The 21,019-nt window shown below is 42.6% G+C and overlaps 1 protein-coding gene across 5 annotated transcripts in view; it reads left to right on the forward strand.

Moving 5' to 3' along the window:
• Nucleotides 1-21,019, forward strand: part of CDK5RAP2 (CDK5 regulatory subunit associated protein 2) — a 154,468-nt gene that overhangs the window by 58,581 nt on the left and 74,868 nt on the right. For all 5 annotated transcript variants that reach the window (XM_081896270.1, XM_081896269.1, XM_081896266.1 and 2 more), the window contains exons 15-18: nucleotides 5,521-5,618; nucleotides 8,163-8,290; nucleotides 14,003-14,118; nucleotides 14,988-15,116. In XM_081896270.1, the coding sequence (XP_081752396.1) occupies nucleotides 5,521-5,618; nucleotides 8,163-8,290; nucleotides 14,003-14,118; nucleotides 14,988-15,116 (471 nt within the window). The remainder of the gene's footprint in view (nucleotides 1-5,520; nucleotides 5,619-8,162; nucleotides 8,291-14,002; nucleotides 14,119-14,987; nucleotides 15,117-21,019) is intronic.

Here is a 21,019-nt window from a genome sequence, read left to right on the forward strand (position 1 = left end):
TCACAATCTTAAATCATGATTCTCCATTCGGAACAACCCTGTTATTGGCCTTATAGCTGGTCAAAGGAGAGATCCTTCATGGGGTTCTTCTCCCTCCCTCCCCCTTCCCCTTCTGGGTTCCCAGCACACAAATACAACGTGCGTAAATGGGGAGTTGCGTGTACTTGCAACACAAGGACACAGGCCATGCAAACAAGCTGTTTAGCACAAATACAAGCCACATGCTATGACACATAACAAGTACAAAAATATTTTGCTGCTCCATTATAATTTGCACTGTGCTTGTGACCTTTTTAATGTTTAGAGACATTAATGTCTTAGAGACATTGTGTGCATTCGGGGCAGGGATAAGTCCCATGCATAGAGCTGGAGTACTTAAATTGCTGTAGCTCTAGAATTATAGGCAATGCACCAAAGTTTATTCATGTGGCCAGAGCTTTGCACCTGATGTTTTCCTAGGTTGGAAGTTGATGTTCTTTGTTGTCATTGCAGTGATGCAGATGTGCTGGAGTGATTGAAATTGATGCAGCCTGCCAGTTGTTGCTGAGTCATCTCAACTGTTCAAACTTATGTGGGTGATTTTTTCTCCCCTTCTGAGCATGCCCTGTCTTTCAAAATTGCCATGAACACATTGCACTCAGCCTCTCAGAAGTGATTGATGTTGGGAAAGTTCTTTTCAGGGTTGACTTCCTTAGGCAAGGCAGGTCTGTTTCTGTAAATGAGATTGGTCCCTTCCCCCTATCTACACACTTGAAACATTCCCAAATTCTTCTTTCTGTACACTGGCTAAGAATATATCTTATTGTTAGTTTTATAGAGCACCACCTACATCAGGGGTTGGGAACTTTGGCCCTCCAAGTGCTCAGCTCCAACTCCCATCTGTCTTCACATTCATCATGCTAGCTTGGGCTGATGGGAGTTGTAGTTCAGCAACACCTGGACTGATTTATGAGTACAATGCTTCATGAAGTTGTAGCATTCAGGCCTCTGCCCTGTGGGACTTACAATCTCTCACTCATCACAGGGGAGGGAAATGGAGGCAGGTGTGAAAAGGGAAGGATTCCACTGTCCAATTCTTCATACCATAGCTTAAAGAAGAAGTGGAGATTTCCCAGTGGAATTGGGGGGTGCATGGTGGCCTGCTCCTGTGAACACATATAGTGATGTGGACCTTTCATCAACACGATACTATTTTTATGGGAGCTCCTTCCTCTACCATCTGAGGTTATAGCCCTCCCTGTGCTAAACAGTGTGGGGCATGGAGTTTCAAATGATTGGAAGGGCATGTTGCAGCTCCTTGTGATGTAGTTCCTTCTCCCACTTCAAATTATTTTGAATTGTGAAATAACACCAACAAGATCAAATGTTAAAAACCAATTAAACATTTAAAATGCATATGTGTTTCTGTGTTGTATTTGTACTATCGCTACGACAGCTGCTTCTCAGCATTCCACTTGTCACTTAGGAGCAAGGCCACCTGCAATCAATCCACCAGGTAGATTGTCCTGATTTTACTACAAAGAAATGACCCAGTGGGGTGATCCTCGTTTACTGCCACGTATTTCAGGATGACTCCACCAGGGCAGAAATCCACTGTCAATGGCAACCTCCATATAAGTAAGCTTCTCTTTTGGAAACCAGATGCAGTTAAGGCAGAGTTGTTCTTCATGGGTGGACCTAGCTAGCCAACCTTCTAGCTCCTCCATATGACTGCTCTTCTCCAGGTGCATCAGAAAAAGGCTGGGGGCACTAACATTCCCAGCCAACAATATTAAAAAGCCAGAGTACATGCTCAGGATCTCTTAAGATATAAGGCATCACCCAACTGCATTCATGATTTGAAATCTGCACTTTTGCTTAGGAATATGTTCTGGGCCAGGGTGGGGGGCATGGAGGATGGTTTGATACTAACAAGAATTTCAAGATTATGAAAATTTGACATAATACTATTTTATCTCCTTTCTAAAAGGCTGAATGTTAAATGGGATCTCAGGAGACTATGTAAAACTATTGGTGCTACATCTCTCCCCAGAATGGCATGTAAACAACAGAGGGTTTCTTAAATGAAATCTACTTTTTGACATAGACATATTTCTTCTTTTCCTTCCCAGACACCCCCTAATCTAGAAGAAATTGATCACTGTGACAGTATGTGTTTGTCAGAAGTTGGGGAAACACAAGTAGTTGTGAATAAACATGGTATGTTTATCGTTTTAGTATACTAGATAAAGTCATGAAGCCAACCCAACTTGGCTAGGGGTTCAAAACCTCATCCTATTGGTCCACGGTGGCCTGCTATGATCGTAGAGGGGTTACATGCCCTCCCGGCAGGTCATGGCAGCCCTCAGAGGCTGGATGTCATGTGATATCATCAATCAAACTCTAAGGGACCAGTCAAACCATGGGGTGGCCTTAAGCATTTGACAGGAGATAATATTCTTGTACTACTCATGTTTACTCAGAAGAAAGTTATAGTGAGCTCAATGGGGCTTATCCTTTATCAGGTTTGTTTTGGATCAACTAAGGGGTTAGAGACTGTGTGAGACTTAAAAGTGTAGTTAGCAGTGAAATCCCAAAAGTAAGGTACATTGAGTTCAATGGAATTGACTCCCAGAGACATGTATTTAGAATTGCAGCCTCAGCCTTTTAAAGCAGTTAGCAGGATTAATTATTTGAGCAGTGCTCTACATTCACCACAGGCCTCTTAAACTGATCCATCTCCCATCTTTGGCGATCACTTGTAGCGAGTAAGATTATCTTCCATGAAAATGGTCTTAACAGTGTGTCCCTGGTGACTGTGAAGGCCACTTCTGGATCTGCACATCCTTCCACAGTGGTGACATAGATTTCTAGGTGGGAGTTGATGACAGTGAGGATTTGCCAAACGTGCCTTCCTCTTAGCTCCTTTCTCCCTTTCGTCCTGAGTTCATGCTTCTTCAAAGTCCATGAAACCTTTGGTAGAGACTGTTCTTCAATTGGAGTTCTCGCAGGCCAGTGCTTCCTAGTTGTTGGTGTTCATACTACATTTTTAAAGATTTGCCTTGAGAGCGTCGTTAAACCTCTTGTGTTGTTCACTGGGGTAGCACTTTCCATTCTTAAGTTGGGAATAAAGTAGTTGCTTTGGAAGACAGGAACCAGGCATCCAAACAACGTAACCAGTCCAGTGAAGTTGATTCTGAAGAATCATTGCTTTGGCACATACCAGGCTGACCATTAGTCAGAGATGCTGAGAGGTGCCTGGAAGGCACCTCTGTTCTAGGCAACAGTTTACATTGTTGAACTGCTCTGATAACCAAGGATACCTGGTGGTTGAACAAACTGACAAGCAGTCAACCCATGGAGCATGATTTTCTCCTGTATAGATTGCTTTCAGGTCTGAGCTGCTGTTCCTGTTAGGAGTCTTGTAAGGAGTCTCCAGATAGCAAGTCTTTACTTCTCTACTTGTTTTGTATGTCAGGGTGTCGAATGCTTCATTAATTGTTTCTGTATTATAACCTGTGTTGGCTATGTATCTGCCTTATTCTTTGTAATTCATTGGGGAACTCATTGGAATAACTCATGCTTTCCATAGAAGATATTGTAATCATATGCAGAGAAGAATACAATATTGCTCCTAATGGCCTCATTGCTGTTGATTTGTCAGAAGCTTTTCAAATATAAAGATGTGGTTGTGTAAATGCAGTGATGAATAAGAAAGGAGACAGAAGCCACCTGTTTAATGCTTTCTATGTGTAATCAGTGGATTCAGACAAATGGCTGAAATGTAAGTGCTGACAGTGAAACAGCAAAGCCACCACAAATGAATTTAGCATGTCTGTCTGTTGTCACGGGTGATTGGCGGTAGTGCTCGTTTTCTGTGATGTGTCTTAAGCATTCAAACAGTTATACTGTAGTGTCAGAATATTCATCTTCTTCACCCCCTCCACTACCATATTCTTAGCTAAACAAAGATACCGCACCGTTGATCCATCCTGTCTACCATCCAATTTCCCTTCTACCCTTTCTAGACTCTTAGAACAGGTTGAAGAACTTGTGGTGGTGTTGGACTCCAACTCCCATTAGTCACAGACAGCATGATAAATGGTCAGATATAATGGGAGTTGTGGTCCAGCAACACCTAAGAGAACCACAGGTTCCCCATCCCTGTCATAGAATTAGGAGTGCCACCACTGTGAAGGTTCACTTCTGAGAAGAACCATCTGTTGCATCTGGTATGACAGACTTGCTGGGAGGAATGAGCCTGATAAAAATCTTAACCTATGGGCAGACATATCTGGAGGCAGGTGGTCCTTCCTGTGACTACATGTCACAGAGTGCTGTTAAAGGTCAGAAGCAGTACTTTGAACCAAGCATGGAAATTATGCAGGAGACTATGTAGTTGATGAGACAATGAGATCTAGCAAGAGGAGGTTCTGAGAGGCTTTCTGGATAACACAGTAGGAAGGAAGGCAAGCAAAGTCAAGGTTAATTATCGTCTAGATGAGAGAAGGTCACAGCATGAAACCCCTGCAAAAGTGTGCACAACCTGAAGCTTTGGAAACTTAAGTAGATGAAGAATTAAGCAGGCCACCTGCAATAATGATGTGGCACACAGAATGATAACATATCCAGTTCCCTGTTCAGTGCCCTTTGGCAAATGGCACACTTTGCATGTAGGGCAGTTGAAATAATTCCCACTGTGGAGTTTGTTTTAACATATCTGGGATATGCTCTTTAATAATTCCAAACATGCATCGTATAAACCTTGTGATTATTTTCCCTCATCTGGGCTGTGGTGGGGGAACAATGTTATTTCAGATGTAGAAGGTGGTGGTAGTCTCTGGCACTTGCTAACTTAATGAAGACATCTGGCACATGCTTTGCCAGTGGTGTCAGCTGAGTGACATGGGGGGGGGGAGAGAAGAGAGAGAGAAAAGGGAATTCGTCTTCTAGTGTCTTAGTAGGAAAATGGATTCTTTAAACACTCAGGTGGACACATTTATTTTACTTACTTATTTAAATTATTGAGAACCTACCCGCCCCGTTTCTGTCCTTTAGGATCTCCAACAACAGAAAACAACAACATAAAATCAAGTAGATAGCAGTGCCCTAGAAACTGCAGTTATTCAGGAATTTCAACAAAGCTAAAGTAGGGCATCAGGAGGTGGGTTGCGGGGGCAGCTAATGGTCATTTATCTCAAAAGCCCTCTGAAAGAGCAAGATCTTAACCTGCTGTCTGAACCCCATTAAGGAAGGAGTCAGGTAAGTCTCCCCGATAAGAAAGTTTCACAAGATAAGCACCACAACCAAGGAAGTCTTGTCTCATTTCACCACTCACTACATGTCAGATGTCTGACTCACCAGACATTGGGAACATTAGCCACTTTAAGCTGCGGAAACTGTTCTTGGCTCCTTGTTTTGAAAAAAATGTTTCTGCCTCTGCTATTCATTCTATGACTGGTTCTTAATTTACAGACAAGCACTCTTCCAGGGTATTTTTACTTAAGAGTAATTGGTATGTATTTCTGTTTTTTAATTTAGAAAACAAAGGAATCTGAATTTGCAGGAATAATGGAAGGTCTACAGAAAGAGCGTGACATTTTTTCAGCTCTAATAAAGTCCCTGCAAGATACCGATAGGTGAGTGTCAGATTTTGCCTTTAAATACAAACAATGATGTTTGGTCACTCATCAGATCAGTGGGATGTCATCCATTTGCAACAGCCCAGAGTTCTGGTAATAAGGAGGAATCTTACACCCTTATATTAAAGTACTTTGAGACTAAGTAGCTCCAGTGATATTCTGTACCCACTGAAACTTAAGATGGGCTGCACTAGAGGCACAATTAGGTTCCTTCTTTTCATTAGATTTTGTTTTCTTTGTTCTCTTCCACCTCCAGCATGGCTGCAAAAAATATATATGCAAGTTTTTACTTCCGTTTTAGATTAACTACAGCTTCCCATGTTGTCTGAACCTGATCAATTGTGCTCTGTCTAAACTATGGTTTAGTGAAACATGTCAGCTCCAAGCCATAGTTTAATAATCTGGCTTGTTTCAATAAATTGTGGTTAAGATTAACCACAGTTTTAGGGTTTGGGATGTATTGCTAAATCATGTTACAGATAGGTAGCCGTGTTGGTCTGCCATAGTCAAAACAAAAAAAAATCCTTCCAGTAGCACCTTAAAGACCAACTAAGTGCATGCACACGAAAGCTCATACCAAGAACTAACTTAGTTGGTCTTTAAGGTACTACTGGAAGGAATTTTTTTTGTTTTTGCTAAATCATGTAAATCTAAAATGAAAACAGATGTTTCCAATCATCTCATGGTCACAATGGAGAGGAGGTGTCTGATCCTGAGGCTTACCGTAACTACTTATGTAACTCATCCTATGCAGTGAAATATGAAAAGGCAGAAAATTGGTGTTTTCATGTTACCTGTATGTCCACTGCAGCCTCAACTTCCTCCTTGCTCCCTAGCCCACCAGGTGGAGAGGAAGGGCCACCTGTGGAGAATTGACCCCCATCTGAGGGAATCTTGACCCCCCCACCTGATAGCAATTGACCCACCTACCTGGGGGCAAAGTGACCCCCCACTTGAGGGAAGGTGACCCCCCACCTGAGGAGAAGGTGACGCTCCTCCTGAGGAGAAGTGACCCTGCCGCAGAGACAGCACTAACTCTTGCTGTCAGCTAAGTCCCAGAAGAAATGACTGTCATTACAGTTGTGCATTTTAGGCAAAGCCAGTGGCCTTTTTTCTTTTTTTTAAAAAAAATCCAACAATACTTAATTCTTGGATTTTTATTATTATTAGTTTTGCTCCTACTTTGCCATCTTCTTCCACTTGGATGCCAGAAGCCAGGCAGTGATTGCCTCTAAACAGCAAAAGAGCTGAGCCTCTTACTAATGCTGAAATGGATAAAATTGTAGCCCTGCAGAAGTTGCTGGACTCCCAGCTGTCATCAGCCCCAGCCAGAATGGCCAGTGGTCAAGAATGATGGGAACTATAAGCCGGCAGCATCCAGAGAGCCATAGGTTCCTGTGGTATAGACAATGCTGAGCAGGCCTGGAAAATTGTGGAGAACCGGTAACCCTGAAGAAGTTGTTGGACACGAGCTCCCATCAACCCCAGCCAGCATAGTCAATGACTGGGGATGATGGGAGTTGTAAGACCAATAACTTCAGGAGGGTAATTAGTTCTCCACCCCTGTCCTGTTAAAAGTATTCTGTATGAAGTAGGGCAGGTGCGGCTGGAGTTTTAAGGAGCACCTATCATGGTTTACATAGTTTTTTAAAATGTGTTTTTATTATCTTTATTTTGTTGGTTGTGGGAGCTGAGCATTTATTAGTGTTAAATGAATCCTTTCTCCTTTGAAGATTTCTCTTTCTCTTTTCCTATTTCTTAGACTGACTTAAAAAGCAACCTTAGCATTGGTATTCACAGATGCTTACTTTTCACTCTACCTAGAGAAGGCAGGAAAAGTTTTATGTACTCAGGTCTTTTAACATCCTGCCTCTGGCCAGCAGCATGTTCCCCTTCTTATTTTAACCATGCAAATGTGATCCAATTTGCTTGCCATGTCATCATCCCCAACGACCTTTACTTTTGAGAACCAGCTCCATCCTTGGATGCTTTGCCTGTGTCACAATTGATATTAAAATAAGCTACATTTATATTAAAATGTGGAGATTTTCCACACATACACACACACACCCTTAAGTGTGGAAGTCATGAGTTCAGTGGAAGATGTGTGAGATATAATAAATCTAATATATGTGACAGAGGAGTTGCTCATAGATGCAGAACAACAGGATGTGTTATGCCAAATGTACTTCAGTCTGATTTTTTCTGAGGGAGGGAGAAATGAGCTTGAAGTTGGCCCATTAAGTGTGCCTTGAAGGTTCTGAAAGATGCCAGAATGTAGATGTGCAAGGGTTTCTATTCCTTTCGTCTTATGTAAAGATTTTTTTTTTTTAATGCTGTGCGTTGAGATGAGAGGATTGCATGCTTTCAAGAGAGTTTAGTTCTTTCTGCTTTGGAGTGAATTTTTTTATCGGAACCTTGATGTATAAAAGATGCCAGAGGTTCACAAGAAAATGACCCCAACTGTTTGATGAACCTTGAGTGATGCCTCCTTACAACTTCAGCATACTGATTTTTTTTTACTTTTGAATTTTATTTTAGCATAAATAACCTTCAAGAAGAGTTGCACAACATTTCTGTGTTGCGTAAGCAACTAGAAGATGACATCTTAGCTAACTGGAATTTGCGGAGAGGGCTGGAAAGTCAAATCAAAGCTAACAGAAGAGAAGGTAAGGAAGAATATGTGGCAAAGCATCTTTCATAGCATCATAGAATTAGTAGAGTTGGAAGGGACCACAAGGGTTATCTAGTTAAACCCCCTGCAATGCAGGAATCTCAGCTACAGCATCCATGACAGATGACTCATTCGAAGCAGCTAATTATGAACCACAGCAGGGATGGGGAACATTTTCAGAGCAAGGGCCACATTCCAAGCAACCTTCTTGACTCCATACGTCAGTGGTGGGTGGGTCCAGGTGCAAAAGTGGACAGAGCAGTGAATATAAATTGTACGTTTTGTACAGTAGGCTAGTTTCTGCATACACACACTCACATACTCTTTTTTATAATCCACCAGACAAGCAAGGGACACTATCAGAGTTCACAGACGCATTCCAACCAGCCAAAAACACTCAGGTGTGCAGTAGGGCCAGTGAGGGGTATGGCAGGTGGGGAACGTTTTGAGGGCCAGTTAGACCTTGAAAGCCACATTTTGCCCTGGACTAGGTTTATCTATCCCTGGTATAAAATGTGGGAGATCTGCTAAGTCACTATACCTCCTTCCCAGCTGATTTAGATTTGAAATAAGTTGATTACAACAGGTCTTTTTCTACAAATTGTTCAGTGAAATAGCACAAGCCATTCTGTCTATTCAGTTCCTGCAGTCTGTTGCACCAAAACCAAAAAATATATATTCTGCACTGTTATTAACCTGGCGTTTCCCCCCAACACCTCTGGTTTCTCTCTCTCTCTCTCTCTCTCCCTCCCTCTCCCTCTATCCTTCCTGTCCCACCTTTACTTTGCACTTGCTCCAAATTATTAAATATGCAAATTATGATTCTGCATTAGATTCACAATGCATACTGATTGCTTGTAAAAAATCTAATACGTCTAAAATGTCAAAAAGTTACAAAGGAATGTGAGGGTAAAAATTATTTCAATTAAAGGGAATGCTTTGGGACAGAAGTAAGTAGCAACAATTTCCTCCCATTTTAGCAGGCTGTTACACTACCATTTTTCATTACTGTTGTTATGTACCACCTAAACATGTACTAAGCACTTAGTTTTTAATCATTTGCAAAACAGCTTCATGCCTAGTAGGGTTTATAATCTAAAATTTAAGAAGTGTAAAGCTTGTAATACAGAGTTGCCACCTTATCAGACAGTGTAAAGTAATGGATTCAGACCTGATCTTTGCACGATGCAGAGCGAGGTGGTAGACTTCTGGCTGAATATAAATGCTTCCTTGCATTTAAAAACACATACACCAACCAGTTTGCTTCAAGTGAAAAGCTAGCTCAGGTTCAGGCATAGCTTTTTCTTTGTTGTGCTTCTTTCCTACCTACAAGGATCTTGTTCTGTAGGGCAACCAATCAATATTGGGGTTTCCACAGTTGAGCGCTTCAGTCCATTCTTCCACTTCAAGGTAGCCAGTTCATTCTGCTACATGCATACATGCATAAAGGCGTTGAAATGGCAGCCCAGTTACCACTTACATAGTGAGTGTACACCAGGAGTCAGCAAACTTTTTCAGCAGGGTGCTGGTCCACCGTCCCTCAGACCTTATGGGGGGGCCAGACTATATTTTTGAAAAAATTAAAAATGAATGAATTCCTATGCCCCACAAATAACCCAGAGATGCATTTTTAAAAAATCACACGTTTTATGCATGTAAAACTAGTTTCAGGACCCTGGCCAGCTCCTTGTGAAATGAGGATTAGAGGCTGGATACAATAAACCTGATTCACCTGGAACTGGGTATGGGGCACAGCTGTGGGCAGTTGGGCTGAGGAATTTATTGATCTATCATCCAAAACTGGTTTGAAATCCACATCATGATAACTGTTGCAAAATATTTGACCTGGCAATATATCACATATTATGATGTTAGAAAAACCACGAAGCCAGTGCTTTTCTCATGATTCCTGCAGTCCATCTGAGCTCTCCTCTGCTTCCTGCAGTGGGCAACAATCCTCAGAGCAGTTTCAGACAAAAGCAGCCCACCGGGAACTTTCCTTAGTAATATAGATGGTGACGCCATGAGCTTCTTGCTTTAAGGTGCCAGTCTGGTAAATGGTTGAGGGAGATGCAGGTCTGAGCCTGCCCTGTTGTTTAAGCCTCTTCCCTCCCTCCCTCCCTCCCTCCCACCTGTTTCTCTCTTGTCAATGCTCTTTGTTTCTCATCTTCTGCATGCTTGTGTGTTTGCCTGTGTCCCCCCCCCCCGTTATGTTCCCCATTTTCTCCTTACCCTTGAAATCTTCCCAATTATCTCCTCTCCCCTTTGCTTTCTCACACATTTGTTTCCCCAGCCCTGTACTTCCTAATGTGCTGCTTCTTTCTTTTTCTTCTCTGCTGTCCACCAAGTCCCACTGGCAGAAAAACGGGGGGAAGTGCTTTTATTTTCATTTTCTGGTGCTTACATTGTTGTTTCCCCCTAAATTAGCTTCCCTCCATATTACAAAGGAAGGCTTTTTCTTTTTTAAAGAACTTACCTCTTTGCTTGCTTGCCCTCGCTGCCTCCCTTTGATAAAAAAGTGAGAGATGTGTGGGCTGAGGGCTTGGGGGGTGAGGCTTCTGCATCACAATAGGGGGAAATGGAAGGGAGAGATTTAACTGGCCACCTTATGCTGAAATAGGAGGTTGGATAGTTGTGAAGTGAGAATGATGGGGTGTTTGTTAGTAAGCAGTGCACCCCACTGAATTCAATGGGGCTTACACCCAGGGAGGTAGAACTGTTATTCTTTCTGCCAAAGAGAAAGATGGACTGTATTTGTTGCATGCGCAATTGCTTAGTTCACATCTGCCACATGAGTACTGGGCTGAGTCGCTAATGTCATATTGTTACACGTGGTTGAGAAAGTTTTCAAAAGAGTTGGGAAGTTCTCCTTTTGAGAAACTGTTCCACAGAAAACCTTCTGTTGCCCATTTCAAGGTTTTTGGGTCTCATGTGAGAACAGAAGCTCCAGGTGGAGTAAAGAATGCCAGAGGCATTTTTGTGGGTTATGAAAAGGGTCTCTACAGAGTAATTTTGTCTGAATCTGGAAAGGTGATTCTCACAAAATTTCTAGAGAGTGCTCCTGAACAGGAGAGAGTGATTGTTCACACATTTCCCACAGGTGATGATGATTCTGATGATGATGATTTTGATCTTATTGAGTTCAGTAGTACTGATGATGACAGCGATAGCTCAGACAGCTCAGTTGTCACAGTCATTGAGAGGAAATCTCACATAATGACTAGACCCTCAGAAGAGGAGGATGAACCACTGATTAAGCTTAGTACTGGTTCTCCAGAGAGTTCAGAGGCTGGACCAGAAAGCAAAGAAGAGCAGCACCTCTTACGTAGGTCTGAGAGAGTAACGAAGGGTGTACCACCCAAGAGGTATTCACAAGAGTTTGCTAACTTAGCTGTTGCTGTTGTAAACGACCAAGGTCAAATTGAAGCTGTGTCTGAGTCAGAGACAAAGGCACAACAGAGAGTTGCTAACCAAGGTAATGCAGATGCACTCATTCCTTGGAAGTCACACAACCAGAGAGGTACATTGGTAAAACCAGTGGCGGGTAGTTCCAAGGGTGGAACTGAAACAACAGGGGAATGTTATAAGTATAACAACTGTTTGTTTTATTCTCTGGATGACGCTTTGCTCGCAGCACGCATTGATACTTTAGGGGGAGTATGTTATTCTAAAGCAGCAATGCGGCAGCAAGCAAAGGCTATAGCAGCCAAGACTGCTGCTTGTGGCTGGAAAGCCAAACAGGAAGTTTGTGACTGTTGCCATGGGAACAAAGGGGCAGTCCATTCTGTACTGAGCACCGGATGTTAGCTCAGTGGGTTTGTCATATGACCTGTACAGGACGTACATGGGTGGAGTTTCTTTCTAACTGCTGATGAGTGCAGACATGTTTTCTCTGTACTGAAGTAAAAGACAGGAATAAAAGATGTAAATAGATTTCTGTCTGCTTCTTTCCCCTCCCTGGGGACACCAAAGGGGAGAGAGGAGCAGTTGGTGTGTTTTCCTCATAGCCTGAGGAAAATCGCCGGAACGGACCTCGAGTATGTTGTTTCCTGCCGGGAGTCGCCGGAGGGAGGTCTAAGGAATTCAGCCGGTGCCTGAACAGATAGGCACATACCTCAAGACGGGGCCAGAATTCCAACAAGAACTACCTTTAGTTGAACTCATTGGGGCTTACTCATGCATTTGGCCCTCTGAGTGGAGAAGCAGATGCAACTTGACACTTGTAAATTACTTAAATTATTCTTCGATTAGTTGAAAATAGATTAAGTTGTTCAATAATTTTTTGTTGTGTAAAATTTTATCTATTCTTTCTAGTTTGGCCTGGTTTATAGCTGTACTTCTGCAACTTTAATTTAAGAGAAAATGTGCTAATTAAGATGTGCTAATTAAAAAAATTATCTGTACTGTAAAACAACAGTTGTAACAATATATTTTAAAAATTGTCAGTTTTAGACTCCTAAGTAGTATCAGTTGCCAGGACATTACCTCGTTCACCTATACATAGTTCCATCCTTATTTCAGACATTGTGATATATTGGTATATTACATTGCTTAGCTGGTGATATATCATATTGTTGAAAACCAGATATTAACCAAGTTCTAGTAGGGAGCCTGAGGATGTAACATCCAGTCCAGTCCAACATCCTTGGACTGGCCCATAAAAAGCAAGTCTAGAGTGAGAGACTGGGGTGATTTCCGCTGTTTCCAGGAAGTCTTCTCATTGTGAGACTTTTATGGGTGAGCAGGACCCTGCATGAGAACCTGGAGGCTGAGGAGGAGTGTTTGTCAGCAGGAAAATGAATTCATATTGATTTGGTATTGATATTGATGTTGGTATTGGACCCCTCTGACCACATCAAAGTCTGTCAGTCAGTTGACTACTTTGCTGCATCATGGTAGACAGAAACAGTCATGTATATTATGTACGTCAAAAAATATCTACCCACTAAGGGATCTCAGAATCTGCAACAAGCATGGCTGAGTTCTGAGCCCTGAACAAAATATGTTTGCATTGTTCCCCCATAATTCTGTCCCTTTGAACTGTTCATAGAATCATAGAATTGTAGAGTTGGAAAGGATACTGAGGATCATCTAGTCCAGTGTTTCCCAACCCTGGGTCTCCAGCTGTTTTCAGACTACAATTCCCATCATCCCTGACCACTGGTCTTGCTAGCTAGGGATGATGGGAGTTGTAGTCCAAAAACAGCTGGAGAACTAAGGTTGGGAAACACTGGTCTAGTCCAACCCCCTGCAATGCAGGAATATGCAGCTCTCCCATACGGGGATCGAACCTGCAACTTTGGCATTATCAGCACAATGTGCTAACCAACTAAGCTATCCTCGGGATATTAGAAATCCCTGCAGAACACTCATTCCCACTGCTGATTTCTGAGATTTCCTGAAGTAATGCCCTTACAACATTCAGCCTTCTGTTTTAGTCATAAGGACTAACAACTTGATTTTGTAAGAAACTGCTGAATCCCGCACCTGGTTTCATATTATATGCACTTTTAGCACATGCACAAAATCACAGAGCATGTAGATGTGACAGCAGTAAGAAGGGAGTAGAGATCTGCAAATAATGGTACACTCGTTCCATTGAATGGGTACTTCAGTTACAAAAATATTGGTGGTTTTTTGAGGGCAGAGCAGGAAATTTCAATGTAATTATATAGATTAAGCTATCTTCTTCTTTTTTTAAAAATAGAGGAAACCCTATCTTCTTGGGGAGAACAGACGTCTTACATGAGCATTTGTTTAAGAGACCAGGGTGGTTTGGAGTTGCAGTTGGACCAGCTGTCTCATGAGGAGCTTAAGAGAAAGGTATTGTTTTCCTGTTCCTTTACAGTCGTCCAGTATTTCTTGGGCATGCCAGCCTGCTTCTTTGTTTGGAACTCTGATGTGGGTGATTTTTGGAGGATTGGGTTCAGGGAGAACCTGCATGATCTACAAATGTGCAATAGGCAGTTGCAGATTCCAGGCATCAGGACAGACTAATCTGTCCATTATTCCTGACTGGAGCTGATGGGAGTTGTAGTCCAAAACATCTGGGGAACACCAGGGTGCGAAAAGGGTGGGTAAGTAATATGCACTCTGCCCTGTCAAGCCACAAATACGCTGTGCCATTCTCCACTAAATGCAGTTTCCGAATCCTTTTCAAAGGTATCCCAACACAGAGCACATTCCAGTAATCCACATGAGAGCTTACAGTGCACAATATGTCTGTTTTTCTTTAGAGTGCTGCAAGATTCATGGGAGTTATTGAAATAAGAATTGTTCTTTCTCTGCATACCAAGGACCATTGCTCACATCCTGTGGTTGTTATGATTACAGATCAGAACCACATTGTGTACCTATTAAGAACTGTAATGAGTTTACCTGTTACAACTGTAATGTATTTTTTCTTCAGAAGTGCCATTGCCCTCAGGTCCTTATTGCAAGCCTGCTGTGGGCATCTTCTCATGTACTCAGATTCTTAACTCCCTGCCATGGGTTTCTTGGGGTATACACTCAGTGGGGGGGGGGGAGGAGGATGCATACACACTTCAAACATGAACAATTTCAACTGGCAGGGAATGCAGACCTACAGTGTATCTTTTAAGAAATTGGTTGTTGAAATCATGATGTATGAAGCAGGCTGAAGAATGTTAAGAGCTTCCAAAGTCTCTAAAGGCTTCCTTTTGCTTTTTCAGGTTGCTGAACTCCTCTCAGTCGTGAAGGAGCTGCATTTGGCAAATCAAAACCTAAAAAAAAATCAACTTGAAATCTCCACATTGGACATTGTGGCAAAGGGAAGTCAGGATACTCTAGACCAGAGTGAGGTGAGACTTAGTTTCCTGGTGCTGCTAAAGCTGGTGGAAGTGCAGCTTTAGTTTTAAACATGATTTCTAGATACAGTGGTACCTCAGGTTAAAAACTTAATTCGTTCTGGAGGTCTGTTCCTAACCTGAAACTGTTCTTAACCTGAGGTACCATGCTGTTTTATGGTTCTGCTCATACTGCTTCCAGAAGCTGGTACTAGGGCAGAGATGGGGAACCTGGTGTCCTCCACATGTCATTGTACTACAACTCCCATCAATGCCAGTCATCATGGCCAGTGATCAGGGTTGATTGGAGCTGTAGTCCAACAATAACTGGAGGGCACCAGAATCCCACCCCAATGTTAGATCTCTGCTTGACCATGTCTCATTTACACTTTTAGATTTCACAGAGCTTGGTTCCCACCCCATCTCTTGCTGTTCAGCATCTACACAAAACCATTAAGTGAGGTCAATTTGGGATTTAGAGTGTGGTGTTAGCACTAATTCAGTGACCCAAAATTCTGGTTCATCTCATGTAAAACAGTTGAGATGATACAGAGGCTCAAACGGCTTGGTGGAGTGGAAGGTATTTGGGCATTGAGGAGTCCAATCGCTTGATAGAGCTGAGGTTGAGGGCTGCAGTCCTGGGTTCTCAGTTCTTAAGCTTGAGAGCCCTTTGTTACTGGGTTCAGATTGAGTGCCTCCACAGTTGCTTCATTCTTGGTATCTGTGTCCAGGGTCCTGCTGGAAGGTGAGGCTGCAACATTCTTAATGCATTATTGGCGTGGCACTGGACTCCACATAGCCTGATACTGTGTGTGTGTGTGTGTTTGAAATGGACTGTGTTAACTTCTGGTTATAAGCATACTGGAGGCTTCTGAGTGCCTCCCTGCATTTCTGTCTTGATCTGAGACCCCAATACTAGATGTGGGTTTTTATAAGGTAGCTGTTTCTTAAAGTAGAGGCGTTGCTTTGGGGGAGATGTTTGCTGCAATTTGCGCTGCTCTCCTCAAGGGGGTACTGTTCCCCTGCAACTGTCAACAGAAAACAACAACAGTGGCATTTATATAACACTTTTGAGTTTTTTCAAAGTGGTTCACATATAGTATCAAATTCTAATCCTTAAAAAGAATCCTGTAAGTCTGGCCAGGATTTTGTGTGTATGGTATTTTTTAACACATTTTTTAATCCAGTTTTTCTCAAAAACAATGAAGCTTGCAGCCAAGAAAAACGAAGTAATAAAGACACAAAGCGATTAAGTAATGCTCCAATTTATTAATTAATAATAAAGATAAATAAAGACTATACAAATTTCAGCAACCACACCTCAGTCAGAAATCCAAGCAGATGGAGCGGGAGGAACAAAAACCAGCTTTCATGAAAATGAAAGACCCCAAAGCCTTCTCAGAGAGCCAGGTCTTAACCCTATGTGCTTGGACTTGATGGGCCTCCCTGAGTAGGCCATTCTGTGAAAATGGCATGGCAACTGAAAAAGCTCCAATATTACTGGACACCTAGTAAACTTAACTGAGAAAAGTATTTTATTTTTTTTTAGTTTTATTTCTCAGCTTTCTACCCCACCCCTCATCATAAATCATAAATAATCTCAGGGCGACTAATAGCAGTTTAAAATACAATAGAATTGGGGCAATACAGTAGAATTGGGGCAGGGAACCTTTTTGGATATGCTGGGGGTTGAACCTGGGGCCTTCTGCATGCAAAGCAGATACTTTTACCACTGAGAGCCAGTGTGGTGTAGTGGTTAAGAGCAGTGGACTCGTAATCTGGTGAACCAGGTTCGCTTCCCCGCTCCTCCACATGCAGCTGCTGGGTGACCTTGGGCCAGTCACACTTCTTTGAAGTCTCTCAGCCTCACTCACCTCATAGAGTGTTTGTTGTGGGGGAGGAAGGGAAAGGAGAATGTTAGCCGCTTTGAGACTCCTTAAAGGGAGTGAAAGGCGGGATATCAAATCCAAACTCTTGAGTTGTGGCCCTCCCCTGAATACACAAGTACTTCTGCTACACCAGGGATGATAAAATCTCAGGACCGGGGACCCATTGTGACCCTTCAGGCTTCTCTGCCCTTGGAATTTCCCCAAGGCCTTTCCATATGTCACACTCCTCCAGGCACAGCTTTGAACCGTGAGTGTCCTTGAGCTCTGAGAATGCTAGTGGTTTGCAGGCAAGGTAGAGGCATTCTCAGAGCAAGGAAGGGTCAGTAGGTTGTGTGGCCTGGGGAGAGTCCTAAAGACCAGCCAGAGAGTCCTGGTAGGCTGCATTTGGTCCCTGAGCCTGAGGTTCCCATTAGGATAAACTATGGAATGGTAAGAGCATGATGTAGTGGTTAGAGTGTTTGACTAGAACCTGAGAGACCAGGGCTTAAAACACTGCCAAGCCATGAAACTCACTAGGTGATCTTGGGTTAATCACAATCCCTCAGCCTAACCTACCTCACAGGGTTGTAACGAATATAAAATGGGGAAGAGGAGAAACATGTACACCACCTTGAGGTCATTGGAGGAAAGGTGGGATATATATACATACTGTTCAATAGTGCCTGTAGCGCCTGTCTTGGGAGATTGTGGACTCTCCTTTGCCATCTAGCCTCTGCTTAAATGCCTTCAGCAATCTGTCAGGGATGCTGTCATTGCAATGCAGACCTGGCATTGTTGATGCAGATGGTCACCAAGATTGCTTCCAGGTCTGTGAGTCTACAATTCAGTAGGGGACCATGGAGCAAGGCCTCAGAAGTTGCACGGAGCATGCAAAAGAGTAGAGATGGGGGAAAAACTTCAAGATGGCGCCGAGGTAAGACGCTCTTATCGGAGCTCAAAGAGATCTTTTAACTAAATGTTGCTGGCTCTCCTTCCCCTTTTGGATTTTATTTCCTTTCACCATTTCGCTGCGCTTTTGAACATTTTATCTTATCCTCCTCGGTGCCGGGACTTAAAGAAGCTAATGAAGCTTTAACGAAGGCTCTCAGACATTCCCTTCCGGGCATTAAGGCACTCCCTCCCAGTTTCTCGTCGACTCCTTGTGATAAACTTATTACAAGGATTCTTAAGGACTTTTAATCGGCTTTTAACCCTAAAAACTACAAATTCATAAAACCACAAATTTCTCCCACCACTTCTAACTTCGTGGACCCCCAAACATCTCAGTTGTTTTAACAAACTGGGAAGAAGGGGGGGGGTACTTCAAAGGAGTGCTATAATTGGCCCCAGTTTTAAACTCCTCGCAGCAGCCCAGCCTGGACTGAATGAGAATTGAACGAGATTGCGACCTGAGAACCTTAGCACTTTATCACTTTACTTAGAAGTCTGATTTCATCGACTTAAGAAGAATCTAGAAATGAGAAGAGCCAAAAGACTCAGGTGTCTTGATACAGAAACTGACACAGAGTCCTCTGGTTTCAAACAGAGTAATCTAGATAATTACCTGCTACCTCAAAAACAGCACGTATCTCCTCCCAAAACCTTCCTCAACTCTTCGCATGAAAAGACAATTGAAGAGATATCCCAAGGAATAAATGAGGACAAGGCTACTACTCCCATAACAGAGGCACAAGCGCTAATTGATAGAAAGGTGGAGCTGCTAGAGGAATGCTGCCTACTGACTGCTCAAACAGCTCAAAAAATCTTTGAACAATTACAAAACATCTCCAAGAAGCTGGACAACCGAGATGAAAGGAGGCAACTCACTCCCCTTTTGCCATCCCTAACAAGCCCTGGAGATAAACAGAACAAATACAAATTTATGCCTCTAAACCAGCCAAAAACCAGAGGAAGCCCCCCTCACTCAATCAACCTGATACTGAGGCCATGTGAGATTGTTCTCCACATTTTTCCATATAGAGGGCCCCTACCTTATTGGGAGTCACCTTTCTGGGCCAGACATCATCTAAATCTGCTCCTTAGCCTTGAGGGTGGAAGCATTGACTTAAAAGCAGTCAAGAGGCTTACTAACGATGGATATTCCAAAAAAGTACTACTAAGATTTGGTAGCCATAGAATTCCAACCAAACTCTTAAGGGAAAAGGCTCATTTAGCCCAGAAAGGAATTATCCCGCGCCGACACTTTGAAGATATATCACCCAGACCACTGATTGCATCTAAAAGACAGAACAAGATGAACAAGGCCATTCCACCAGAAGCCGATATCTGCCCTACTCCCGTGGAAGAACCCAGTAGATGGGAGAAACCGCAGCCAGCTACCCGGAAAACCACACAAGAAAAATCCAAGCTCCCAAACCACGCGACTGTAGCATCAAATGACAACCTCGCCCTTGACACAATAGACTGGACAGTCCCAGAAGAAGAAGATCTGCTGAGTAACTTTACCAAGCTACCAGAGAAAGAACAAATAAACACTCAGTAAATTGACGAAACTACAGGCCAGATTGACCGAAATTCACCAACAGGGTCAACAAAATGCAGTAGAAACAACACACAATCAAACTTTACACTTACCAGCTTTTTCCCCAAAATGCATAGTCAAAAAGAGAGCTACTAATGGAACTTTCAAATGTATAGATGCAGAGCTTCAAATCCAGCCGCCTTTAGAATATGAAATGGCAAGGAAAAACTCCAGTAATGAAACCACAAATTCCTGGCTGAGATATCAAATATTAGCTCCAAACGAAATAGGTACCCCTACCTTAAGTACTACAAAGGACCTTAACATTGCCGAACAAAAGATGACCTCCAACAGACCTGACACACTGAGCTCAACATCAAATGAGGCCAAAGAAATGGAAGTAGAGACTGAAAACAGTCCAACTGTCTATAACAGCCCACCAGCCACAGAAATTTCTCAGGAACAAGGAACAGTTAAGGAAGAAAATCAAGAAAGGGAGGAAATTTTAATTTCCCGCACTTTAAAAAAAAAATCTAAGAGATCCACCACCATGTTCCCCACCGAAAGCAGCGACAAATGGCTGTATCTGCACAAGACAAAATCCCTCGCTAGACTTAATAACAGAACTAGAATGACTAAATGCTGTCAACCAGCCACCAACTCAAAAACGGACCCTACGCTTGCTGTCCTGGAATATCGCAGGGTGGGGAAACAAAGGCGGAGACCCAGACCTAATGAACTTCTTTAAAGATTTTGAATTAATACTTCTACAAGAAACATGGTCAACTAGAGATATCAAAATCAACGGATTCACCTCCTATACGAAACCCGCATCGAAAACAAACACGAAGGGCCGGCCGAAAGCAGGGTTCTGTTGTATGATCAAAGACAACTTAGGGTTTGAAATCAAGCAACTAGAAGAATGCTTACCACTTGCACAAGCTCTACTTTTAACCCAAAACAAAGATTCTTTGCTACTTGTAAATGTCTATATCCCCCCAACCAAAAATAACAGCAGCAGTGAAAACTGGTCACAACTAACCTCTTATATAGAAAACTTGACCGATAAATACCCAAATGCCTCACTGATAATAGCAGGTGATTTTAATGCCAGAGTAGGAACCAACAATGAACAACTATGTAGCAAACTAAATTGGAATACTGAAAATGATATCGCACATGCCCTGAAAATAGGACGATTCTCCAGAGACAGGGTTGTTAACAACGAAGGCTTACGCCTACTTGAATTATGTAACAACTTTAATTTGCAGATTGTAAATGGTTCAACAAAAGGCGATAGTAGCGGGGAGTTTACATACTTCTCCCCCCGAGGATGCAGCGTCATCGACTATATTCTTGTCCCTTATAATATTATAAATTTGATCATGGACTTCAAAATTGGAACGCGCACTGAAAGCGACCATCAGCCATTATCGTTGTCTATTAACTTAAAGGACGAAACCAAAATCATTAAGTACAATACCATAGAACCTTCTCAATACAAGCAAATGACCCAATTAAAATGGTCCCAGGAAATGAGTGTAGCAGTGGGGCAAAAACTTACAGCC

Source organism: Podarcis melisellensis, assembly GCF_964234715.1.
Source record: "Podarcis melisellensis genome assembly, chromosome: Z".
Classification (NCBI taxonomy): Eukaryota; Metazoa; Chordata; class Lepidosauria; order Squamata; family Lacertidae; genus Podarcis; species Podarcis melisellensis.